Source organism: Lissotriton helveticus, chromosome 9 (assembly GCF_964261635.1).
Source record: "Lissotriton helveticus chromosome 9, aLisHel1.1, whole genome shotgun sequence".
Lineage (NCBI taxonomy): Eukaryota > Metazoa > Chordata > Amphibia > Caudata > Salamandridae > Lissotriton > Lissotriton helveticus.
Window position 1 is genome coordinate 954,747,919 of NC_136070.1, and position 12,222 is coordinate 954,760,140.

At 45.6% G+C, this 12,222-nt stretch overlaps 1 protein-coding gene across 1 annotated transcript in view; it reads left to right on the top strand.

Annotated features, from left to right (window-relative positions):
• The window catches only part of AMT (aminomethyltransferase), a 197,694-nt gene that overhangs the window by 134,402 nt on the left and 51,070 nt on the right, over positions 1 to 12,222 (top strand). Inside the window, exons 4-6 of the mRNA XM_078661218.1 lie at positions 5,208 to 5,339; positions 5,945 to 6,023; positions 8,557 to 8,702. Of these exons, the coding sequence (XP_078517344.1) occupies positions 5,208 to 5,339; positions 5,945 to 6,023; positions 8,557 to 8,702 (357 nt within the window). The remainder of the gene's footprint in view (positions 1 to 5,207; positions 5,340 to 5,944; positions 6,024 to 8,556; positions 8,703 to 12,222) is intronic.

Below are 12,222 nucleotides of genomic sequence, written 5' to 3' on the forward strand. Positions count from 1 at the left end.
GAAACTTCAACTGTGTGACTGACGTGCACCTGGACAGATCCCACCCGCCACAGCGAGACTCTGTGTGCACGGCCCATACTTTTGGGGGCTGGCAGCATCACTGGGGACTGATCGACTCCTGGAGAACCCTGCACCCCCACGACTGAGACTATTCCTACTACTCGGTCCTACGTGAGATCCATGTCTGATTAGATATATTTCTTTGCTCTGCAGATATACAAAGCCTAGACCAAATGGTTGAATACTTGTCCAGGACAATATCGGACACAAATCTGTTTCACCTCAGATTGAATTGGACCCACCCCAGACCCTCAATACCTACCTGGATGCTCCATCCTGACTCGTTAGATGACCAAGTCTTTAGAGAAGTGATCTGAGAGAATATAGTCCAATACTTCAACAACAACGGTACGGCCGCCTCCCCCTCTAGTGGAGTGGGATGCCTTCAAGGAGGTCCTAATGGGCCCGTGTATAGCAGAGGCCACGGGCATTGGACGTACGCTCCTGAATGAGGTACTGACTGCGGAATGAGACCTTAGAGAGATTGAACGGAGACGGCCAGGGCATCCGGAACTCCAGCTGGGATTGCAGGTTGCTGAGGAAGAAGTCGTGAAACAGACTGAAAGACTTAGATGTTTTGACTTTAAGCAATATCTGGGCTGAACCCATGCTGAGTGGGATAAGCCTGGGTCCCTTCTGGCATGGCTGGCAAATCCAAACAGCAGGGGCTCACCCGTGGTCGAGGTAGATGATCATGAGGGTGACCGGACATACATAAAGGAGGAGATTAATGACATCTTTCCCAGTATTATTCCAAACTGTACCGCAGTACCCCAACACAAGATGGCTGTGCAATTCGGGACTACCTGGGGGGGATGGAATTACCACTGCTGGGAGCAGATGAGTCCGAGATGATGGGTGTAGATATTACCCCCAGGAAGTGGGGGCGGCCATTAAACACATGGCGCACAACAAAACCCCAGGAACTCAGGGCTGCCTGGCGGAGTTCTATGCCAACTACTCAGGAGAATTGGTGCCCTTGTTGGTGTAGTTGTATGCTGCAGCCCAGGCTGCGGGGACATTATCGGACAGCACCAGGGAAGCCCTCATAATTCGGTTTTGAAACCAGCGAAGCCGACCTAAGACTGTATGGCCTACTGACCGTTGTCAGTGCTAAACATGGACTATAAAATACTGAGTAAAATCCTGGCGGCCAGACTTCTGCCCCACATGTCAAAGCTGATCCACCCCAATCAGGCCGGCTTCGTTCCTGGCCGGGACACAGCCACCAACATCAGGCAACTCCTGAACATTTTAGGTGCAGATGACTACAATAGAACTGCACCGTCTGTGTTCGCAGTGGATACAGAGATTGCTTTTGATATCCTTGAATGACACTTCCTTTATGAGGTTCTAGGCAGGGTGGGCCTAGGTGTAGGCTTTTTAGCATGCCCCTTGTCCCTCCTGCTCTTTGCACTGGCCATGGAGCCTTTGGCATGCCTCGCGAGAGTGGGACAAGATTACCAGGGACTGACTGCGGGATTCACAACATCGCATCACCCTGTATGCGGATGTTCTCCTGATATTTCTCCATGATACGGGAGAGGATTTGAGAGGAGTACGCTGGCACGCTTTGGTTTGCTCTAGGGTCTGCCAGTGACTTGGCAGAAATCCTGACTCTTTCCCACGGCACCCAATAGGCCTCCCCCAGATGAGCTGGACTGCATCGAGTGGGAACCCAGATGCCTGACGTGCCTAGGGGTAAACCTATATCATGGAACCTTTGATCTCCTGGAAGGCAATGTGGGTAGAGCAGTACGCTCCCTCCGCTCCTCCATGGAGTTTTGGAAATCGTTGCCGTTATCAGAAGTGGGCACGGTGGTTCTCCTGAAAATGGATTGTGTTGCCACGATTACTATATTACTTTGGCACACTTCCAGTGTGAATCCCCCGCACGGTGTTCCGAGATCTAGACTTCCAGATGGTATCGTTCACCTGGGGACCGGGCCGCAGACGAGTGGTACTGGCCACGTTACAGCGCTCCACAGCAACTGGAGGGCTGGCGGTTCCAGTCTTTGAAGTGTACTACATCAAGACGCAGTTCAACCGGTTGATCCAATGAATGACAGCCAGAAGGAACCCTGACAGGGCCCTGAACCCATTTACACAAATGTCCTCTGTTCTTACAAAAGTATTATTACGTATAAGACGGCGACCCACAGTGCAGAATTTGATCTATCCCAAAGTAATTTCCTCCTACACAGGGCACTCACCTCGGTGTTCAGGAAACATTGGGGTACTGGGTCCACAGAACCACGGGCGCTGAGTGCTGCTGATATATGCTTTTTCAGCAGACATGATCAAAGCAGTCTCATGTCTTTACAAAGCGATACGTCATGATCTCCAAGGGCAAATGGAGCGACTGCAACTGCACAGCGAAGAGGAACTGGGGTCTCCGATTCCTGAGGCGGACTGGGATACCATAGTGAGAGGACTCTGAAAGTTTCGGGAAATGAGTGTTTTACATTAATTAACTACTATATCCTGAATAGGGCTTACCTTACAACTGTGAGAATTAGAAGATATTTCCAGTCGGAGGAAGCAGCTTGCCCCCGATGTAGGGAAAGGCAAGCGCATATCCTGTTCTGGGAGTGCCCCGTTCTGGGCACCTTTTGGGAGGAGGTCCCAAATAGAGTGGAAAATATTACAGAGAGGGATATTCCTCACACTCAGAGTCATTGCCTATTGGGATGGTTCCTGCACACAGCTAAAACCAAAGTGACAGGGAAATTCCAGGATCTTGAATATGTCCTGGCCAAACAGGATATCACCAGGAACTGGAACTCGACGGGAGGACAGAGAGTCGTGACATGGAGGAGAGAACTACAAAAATGAGCGAGTTATGAAGGGAACGTACTTCTGAAGGAAGCCCGGCATGGCATTGGCACACTAGACACAGCCAGGGCCTGCAAAGGGCTAGTGGATTAATTAATAGCAATGAACCTGGATGCTGAATGGCAGTGCCCTCACGTCCTTCATCGCCTGAACACGGAGGAGATAGAATGAGCCGAGTCGTACAGTTAGCAATCCCTCCTTGATTTTACCCCCCTCATATAGTCTACACGCACCACTCAGCAGCGACCCCCAAAGGGTATGTGCATATCACATAAGCTGACATGCAGAAGCTGGAATCGACTCAAGGGGTTCGGGGGGAGTTGGAAATGTTCACAAGGTTGAACGAAATGGGGATGACAATGACATTTCAATGCTTTTTCTTGAGGATATGCAGTGAATGTATCAGGATTATGAAATATGTATGCAAAACCCCAATAAAATCTGGTTAAAAAAAAAATAGGCAGATAATTCTGCATCTCATTATTCCGTGAACCGACCTATTACTACATAGGTCGGTTCGCAAAAAAAATAGTGGTGACAAATTTGTGACCACTTTTTTGACTACTTTTATAGTATCTTTGGCCTCATAAGTAATCAAACTTTTGATGGTATACCTAAAAACAGGTATACATTATTTTAAGTTCACAACTGAATGCTAATCTAAGCAAAGCCCCCCAGTACTGCATACTGGCATGTCTCCTAATATAAATATTATACGTATACATTCTGATAAGTGTAGTTATTCATGCACTAAATCCCGTTTAGTTAATCCATAAATATTGTCTAGTGAGCCTTATTTACAACCTTTGATGGTTTTGCTTATTATTACCATTTTCACCTTATATCTATGTATCCCCATCATCAAACCATGACTAATGATTGTGTTCTCTTCAGAGGTGCATAGCATTATTTGGCATGTGTAAGGATGTTTTTTGGGTTTTGTTGGTTTTCATCTCTGGTGTGCCCTCTGATGCCACCATTCTTGCTAAAGTCCTGATAAGTGACACCTTCGGAACTTCAAAAAGAAATGAATTCTAATAACTTAATGTGAGAAATACTGAGCTTTGTTTATCGGCTGGTTCAGTCAGATAGACTTTTGCTTTTTACACAACTTCTTTGTCGTCCTGTCCTCTGGCTCGTTTAATGGACACATCTGGCAACCAACTCACTGGTAGCGACAAGTACGATTAATTTGGTGAAAAAGACCCCCTAGATGCCTGTGATGTGTGGCAGCGAAGTTCCTCTGGTGAGGCCCAGTTTCGAGCTTTTAGTTCTCACGTCTGCAGCTACTGAAGTAGATATTAAAAATGATGGACAGGAGCTGCAACACAAAGCTCAAGGATAAAGAATTAGACACATGTTAATTATCTTTTTAAAGCTAAGTAAGTATCTCAACATAGCCGCTCAGGTGAACGTAGACAGCTCCTCCTGTTTCCACATGCTAAGCATCCTTAAAAAAAATCTTCATATAGATTCCCAAGAGCACGAGACGTGACGTCAGTCAAGCCCTAATCACCAGCAGACTAGACTACAGCTGTGTCGTATTCCCCAACTACCTCCCGCACCATCTTTTGACCATCCAGAACGCCGCTGCCAGACTCGTCTTGGAACTCCTCCGGCGTACCCACTTCACGCCTAACCTCGGGGATCTACACTGGCTGCTGATAAACAAATGTGCCAATTCAAACTCCCCACACATGCATACATGGCACAACATTGGACCAGCATACCTCAACTACCGCCTCCTCTTCAACCAGCCCACCAGACACCCTCCCTCTCTCTCTCACACACACACACCCTGCATCCATAGAAGCGGGACAAGAGGGCTATCTTTCTCATTCCTTGCACCCAAAACATGGAACGACCTCCTGCTACACCCAAAATCCACCCCCTCGCTTCCGGAATTCCACAGGAAGCTGAAGACCTTGCAAACGACTTTCACAACTGCTCCAGTGCCTGGATACCCCACGGGTGATTAGTTACGCTTTACAAATCCTTATAACATCTTTGCTGTAAATATCCACGTGCTATCTGCACACAGGTAGGGCTTTATATCAGAAGGGAGGCAATCAGAAATTCAGGAATGTGAAAAGTAGCATTTAATTGCAGTAAATATACTCCTCTAAAATGCAGAAAGGAAATGAGATGGAAGAGAGATGAGGGGATTTTGATGACCTTTAGTTATTCAAATAACGCTGTATTCTACTTTTTTACTGTTAGCTATCAGAGGGACATGGGTTGGGAGCATGATCTTTGTAGGTTTGTACGTTTCAGTCTTTTATACTGTTTTGTCATGCTTTCCATGGTTGCAGGGTACTCTCTCGCTTTTCACCAATGATAAAGGAGGGATCATCGATGACCTTATCGTCACCAACACATCAGAGAGTCATCTGTATGTGGTGTCTAATGCCGGCTGTGCAGCAAAGGACTTTGCCCTGATGCAGGTATGGGAATACTAGATCTCTCCCGCATTACTGCTGTTTACAACTTCTGTTCTGCAAGATTAGGCTTTATTAAAAATCATCCAACCTCATTCATAGTTCTTTCTTTTCAGTTGGGTGTGTGTGTCTTGTTAAAAGATGGGGTGAATCCTAGCCTAACCATTAGCCCCACCATGCTGGCTTGCATATGCTTTCTGACGTCTGCTTGGGTCTGGTGACTTTCCTCGCACCTAGTATGACAGTCATCACTCAATTAGGAATAGCCAATGGTAGCTGTTCGTAACCTTGGTTTGCCCTTTGATAGCCTTGGCTATCTCCTTGAAACCTATGGACTCGAAGATCATGAAACCAGAACAGAAAGTAAACCGGGGTCCAAGAGCCAAGGTTACTTTCTCTAGTTTACACTTCTGGAGGCTGTATAGTGTCATTAGGGTTCAAAGAGTGGGTGAAGTCACTTTCGCTTCGTCTTGACTTTTGGTGAATCAACATGTGGCCTTCCGCCTTTCCCTTGCATTTTCAGATGTGTGGAATTTTACAAATTTGGAATCTCATCATCCTGTCCTTGCACTAATCAATTGTCCTCTTCCTTTCACCTTTTTATAATCTAGAATAAGGTCAAAGAGTTCAAAACTGCAGGACAGGACGTGGACCTGGAGGGTATGGATAATGGTCTCCTCGCGCTGCAAGGTAACAGAAGCAGATTGTCACTATTGTACCCCGCATTCACTCAGTCTAATAACTCGCTGTCTGTTTGCACCATGTTACAGATCCAGACTGAAGCCCTATACAGGCTTTGCATTTTAGTATGTGAAGAAAACTTATGGAAAAAACTATTTTGGTTGCAAGATAACGTTTAAAGGTTATAGTGAAAAGGAACTAAAGAACTTGCATTCAAATTTGGTTAGGTGGTGTTCACGGAGGGATTTTAGCAGGAAACATATAAAAAAAAAAATGGAAACCTCATTTTAATTTTTTATGTATGACTATAGACAAGCCCTACAGATAAAAAGAATTCAAAGTACAGCTCAAACACGTTCATCTTTATAACAAAGCATGCTTTAATGTTATCGAGACCAGAGCATGTATAGGAACCTATACATAGCTGATATGCCTACGCTTCGATTACCCTATAAAGTAGACTTCTGAGTGTATTTAACCTACATTCATACTGTTTCAGGGTTACTAAATACAAATACCAATATTCGCAAATTATTTTCAAAGAAAAATGATAGACCCATGTTCAGCTAGGTATCTGGGACAACCCAGACCGAATGGAGATTTTGGTAATGCATTTATATATATATATATTCATTGAGCGCACAGAATAGAAAAAATCTATATTATTTTCTACACCTGCTTACAGTCCAGGGGTTTCATCCTTGGAAACTGTTCTCGAAAAGAATTCTTATCGTAAGACATAGTTGTGCTTCTGCCTTTGAAAACAGTAACACATTTTCTGATTGCGAATCGAGACAAAAATACACTCAGGTTATTATCCATGATTTATGTTTTACCTTTGTGAGAAACGTATTTGTAGGGGAAAAATGGATGCATCGCAATTAGCTGTACTGTGTTGGTCCTGTCAGGTTTGCGCGGAAATCTGACGTATAACTTGTTTGAATGCATACATCATGTGATGGAGATAAACCTGTTACTACTGTGTCTATGTGAAAGTTAGAATAAACGTTTGACTGCCATGCCCAGCTAGCTCTGAAAGGGTTAATGAAACTGCATGTATAGAAATATACATTCCCCAGCTGCCTGCTTATGAAGATTAAAAAATACACGGCTGACTTGTAAGCAGAGGATGCTTATGCAACTCTTGGTGCCTCATCCTCTGATGCAAATCTGCTTATAGACAAAACTGAGTGGCTAACATGAATTTAATCTCTAGTAATGTTTTTGAAAATGTCAAACACAGCAGAAGAGCTTAGAGACATTCCCCTCCTCCTCTCCTGTTTATAGTAATCCTTTTCCAGGTGGTTTGCCTTAATGCATGTTAGTTGTTCGCCTCCAAAGGATGAGGGCAGCAGAGCCGTTCAGGGCATTTGGCTACATAATTTAGCATTTTTTATCATTTCCAAAAGCAATATTAGATATGTCCCTTTTTTAAAAAAGGCATGATTTGCAGCCTTCCGGCTCCTTTCTTCAATTTTACTCTACAAAGTACATTTTACATTTGGATCTCTTAAGAGAGAGTGACCTTTCTGAGTGGATTTTTAAATTGTTTTTAGTCTGCGGTGTTTTTAAGGTAAACATTTCGTTTAAAAGATGTCCAGGACCCAACCCCCGAATAACAGCCAAGAGAAGCACTCGAAATGGTGAAGAGTTCACTAATATTAAACTATGTATTTAGGTACATATGTAGCATTTGTGTACAAGAACCCCTGTAAGGCAGCAGAGGGTTCTAATGGGTCAAAGGTAGAGATACAACAACAGGTGATTGGAGGGCAGCAGAGTTCTGATAGTAGCTATAGATACAAGGATGTCGATCCAGATACTGGGCACATATTGAGGATATTTGGGACCACATGCATTATTGTTAATTGTGAATCTGCCCCTTTACTCAAATAGCGATTTTTGCATTTGAGATGATGCATCCCAAATGCAAAAATTGTGGTCGCAATCACTAAAACTGCGATTACTTTTATTGCGATTGCATTTAGGGGATCACAAATTGCAATTCCCTAAATGCAATGCAACAACCCAAAAAAAATTGCGATTTCGCAATTAAGCGCATATTACCAGCAATTCAAAGATTAAGGTAATTTGCAAGATATTTGAAAAATGCACAAAAGTGCATTTTTCAAAGTTCTATGTTGCACACATACATGTCCTTGGGGCATGTGTGTGTGCAACATGTGTTGGAATTGCAATTTCAGGGGTGCATCAGGGTGTCCTTTTGGCACCATTGAAATTGCATGCGCAATTTGCGAGTACCTATTTGGTACTCTCAAATTGCGCATGCCATTCCCATTGAAAGGCCCATAGGAATGAATTCCTTATTTGCGAATCACAATTTGCGAGTCGCAAATAAGGAATGTGTAGGAATCGCCATTTCTGATTCCTAAATTGGGATTTCCTAAAAATCGCAATTTAGGAATCGCAAATGCACAGTTTGATGCATGTGGCACTTGGTTTTGTAGCTATTCAATTTCATTCCTCCAGCCAATTGTGTCTCAAATGATCTTGTTACAGTTTCTGATGCTTTGTTTTGCAGGTCCTTCCATGGTGCGGGTTCTGCAGGAGGGCGTGTCTGATGATCTAAGTAAGCTTCCCTTTATGACAAGCGCTACAATGACGGTCTTCGGAGTAGCAGGATGCAGAGTCACTCGTTGCGGATACACTGGGGAAGATGGAGTGGAGGTGTGGTGATCCCGTCTTGATTTCCCATCTTTGGGGAGGGATACGTTATGACAACATTGAGTTTAAAATATTGTGTCTTTTTTACAGCAAGCAATGATCTTTCTTTTCAGCTTCTTGTCTCACTTGTTTTCAGATAAGCAATTGTGTGCAGGGTAGTACATCACATGCAGACGTGGTGTGTGAAGGACTGGAGCCCTCCCCTTAAACGTCATTCATTAAAGTCCCCTAATTGTTTAAATGAAGTAATACCTCCGTATTCGGGTATTAGGGGTGCCTCAACACCAGTAAGTATGTTGCTGATATAATACAAGTTTGAGGCATGTGGACTGCTGAATTCATATCTGTGCATAGATCGCCGCCTAGTGTTGGGTCCGGATGATTGCACTTTGTTGTCCTGGAAGAGTCTTCGAAGTATCACGAGATAGGTGACTCCTCCCCTGGACTACAGTGCGCATGGGCATCTTATCCATCCTCAGATTGTTTTTTTCCGCCATTGGGTTCGGATGTTACTCCTATACTCCAACTTCGGAGTCGAAACAAAACTTTTCTAAAGGCCAAAAGGCCTTCGGCTTCGACGGTATTGTTCTCTCTCGGTACCTCTTGACTCGACCAAGCTTTCCATCACGACTCGGTCGTCGACGCGGGCTGTTTGGCCTTTTCGACGATACGTGAGCCTACCGTCGATGGAAAGGAGCCCGTTCAAAGGGTGCCCACAATGCCACTCCAAGTTCCCGCATACTGTGCCTTTATGCAACAAGTGCCTTTCCCCAGACCATAAGGAAGAAACCAGCACAGCCTGCGCCCAATTTCAGTCGAAGAAAACCATACCGATTCGACGGGCCGCTAGGCAAGAGATGCAGCGACAGGCACCGGAACCGGACAACATCTTCGATGATGACCAAGATCTTCCAGAAGCACCAGACTCGGACCTAGAGATCGTCATCGTTGATGACTACTCAGACTCCGGTGACGACATCCCACCGGGACAAATCGTGAGTACACTGCCCCCGACACTGACCCCAACACCAATTACCACGTTACCTAAGGCTCCGGTCGAGGCATCGCCAAGAGGCCTTAGCCAAGATCCGAAAAAACATTCGACAGCCCCGCCATCCGGCACGGCACGAAACCTAAGCCTTCAGAGGCCCCAGGGCCAAGTAACGTCACCCCTAAGAAGGTTCCAGAGCCAAAAAAGGTCGTCGAACCGAAGAAGGCCGTACAGCCCAAAAGCGTCGACCCAAAGAAAACAGTCGACCCAAAGAAGGCCGTTCAGCCAAAAGGCGTTGAGCCAAAAACAACCGTCAACCCAAAAAAGGTCGTCGGACCGAACAAGAACACCCAGCTGAAGGGCGCCGAACCAAAGAAGGTCGTCGACCCCGCAAAGGTCGCCGAGAAAAAGGGTGCCGTACCGAAGCCTGTAACCCGGCCGGAGAAGGCTATTGACCAAAGGACAAGTGCTCCAAAAACACCAGTCGATCCCAAAAAGCCCATCGACTCGGCAAAGGACAGTCAACCAAAAAAGCCTGTCGAGCACAAGAAACGTGTCGAACCAAAAGACCCGGTGGACCCGAAATCACTCGTCGACCCGAAGAAAGGGCCCGAGCCGAAGAAAAGCACAAAGGCACCAAAAGACATCGAATCAGAAGGTGTCATCGAACCAAGGACTGTAGAGGAAGAACTCTTCCATCCAGATCCATCAGACGACCAGGCAAAAATATATATTAATCCTGACACTGGTAAAGTCACAATCCTGCACAGGAAGAAGAGGCCACTGGACACTGGCTCTTATTCCCCTATTCCACTAAAGAAAAAGGACTTTGGGACTTCTCCCTCTAAACCCTTCATTCCTTTGTATCCCATTATGCCTACTACACCTTTTGCTCCTTACTCTCCTTCTCTCTATGGGGACAATGAGGGGAACACAGGGGAGGATCCACAGCCTGAATATGATTATCCACCAGATCCTGACCCACAGAATGAACCATGGGAGGAGCCAACTGACCCTTAAAAACACCCATCCCATCCCTGATGTATCCTCTTATCCAACTAAGCCGTCACCTACTGATGACACCATTGTTTTCAACCAACTAATAGACAGGGCAGCGCAGTACCACAATGTAGACCTGCATAATGACCCTGTGGAAGAAGACTTCTTGTTTGACACCTTCCCTACTTCAGAAAAAAGTGTCAGAACACTTCCTATGTTAAAGGGAGTGTTAAAACACGCACCTAACATATTTAAAGATACAGCCAGGGCAAGGGTAATCAATCCCAGAATTGAGAAAAAGTATAGAGCAGACCCTACCTACATCAAAGGGCAGTTACCATTAGACTCACTGGTAGTGGTTAATGCACGGAAAAGGGCCAACTCACAGACAACGGGTGAAGCACCTCCCCCCGATAAAGAATCAAAGATACTAGAGGCCTCAGGTAAAAGGGTAGCAGCACAAGCCTCCAATTCATGGAGGATTGCGAATACACAAGCTCTGCTAGCCCGTTACGACAGGGCGCACTATGACCAGCTTGAAAGCTTAATGCAACACCTACCTGAGCCTTTTAAAGCCCAAGCTAATGACCTCATACAGGAGGAAAAATTCATTACAAACGCCTCCATCAAATGTGCGCTTGACGCAGCCGACACCGCAGCCAGGTCTATTAACACTAGCGTTTTACTACGCCGACATGCATGGCTGCGTATTTCAGGCTTTAAGAACGAAGTGCAGTCCACTATTCTTAACCAGCCAGTCAATCAGGACTTTCTTTTTGGCCCTGCTGTCGACACAATTTTAGACAAGATGAAAAAGGACACAGAAACCGCAAAGTCAATGGGCGCATTGCAGTTTCAGCAACATAGAAGTTCCTTTCGACGCTCCTCATACAGGGCAGCTACACGAGGCAATACCTCGCAAACGTCATCTTCGTACAAAGGCAACACACAAAGTCCCTTCACCAAAACCTCCAACAGAGGAGGTTATAGGGGCAACAATAATAAGGGAAGAGGACATGGAGGCAATAATACCAGAGCCTTCACTGCCACAAAACAGTGACTTCATCATGCTACCTCCAGACCACCTAACACCGGTCGGAGGCAGACTCCAACAATTCCTACCTGTCTGGAACGCGATTACCACGGACAGGTGGGTGCGACAAATTATCCAGTATGGCTCTATGCCTGGAACTCACTTCTACCCCACCAAACATACCACCCAGACACCATCCCATGTCCAAAGAACACATCACCCTGCTACAACAAGAGGTGAAATGCATGCTGGAAAAGGGGGCCATAGAGCCCGTCCCTTTCCAACACCAAGGGACAGGAGTGTACTCCCTATACTTCCTTATTCCCAAGAAGGACGATTCCCTCAGACCAATATTGGACCTCAGACCCCTAAATCAATACATACTGTCGGAGCACTTCCATATGATCACACTACAGCAAGTGCTCCCGTTGCTAAAGCAAGGAGACTTCTTAGCAACATTGGACCTCAAGGACGCGTATTTTCACATACCCATCCATCCA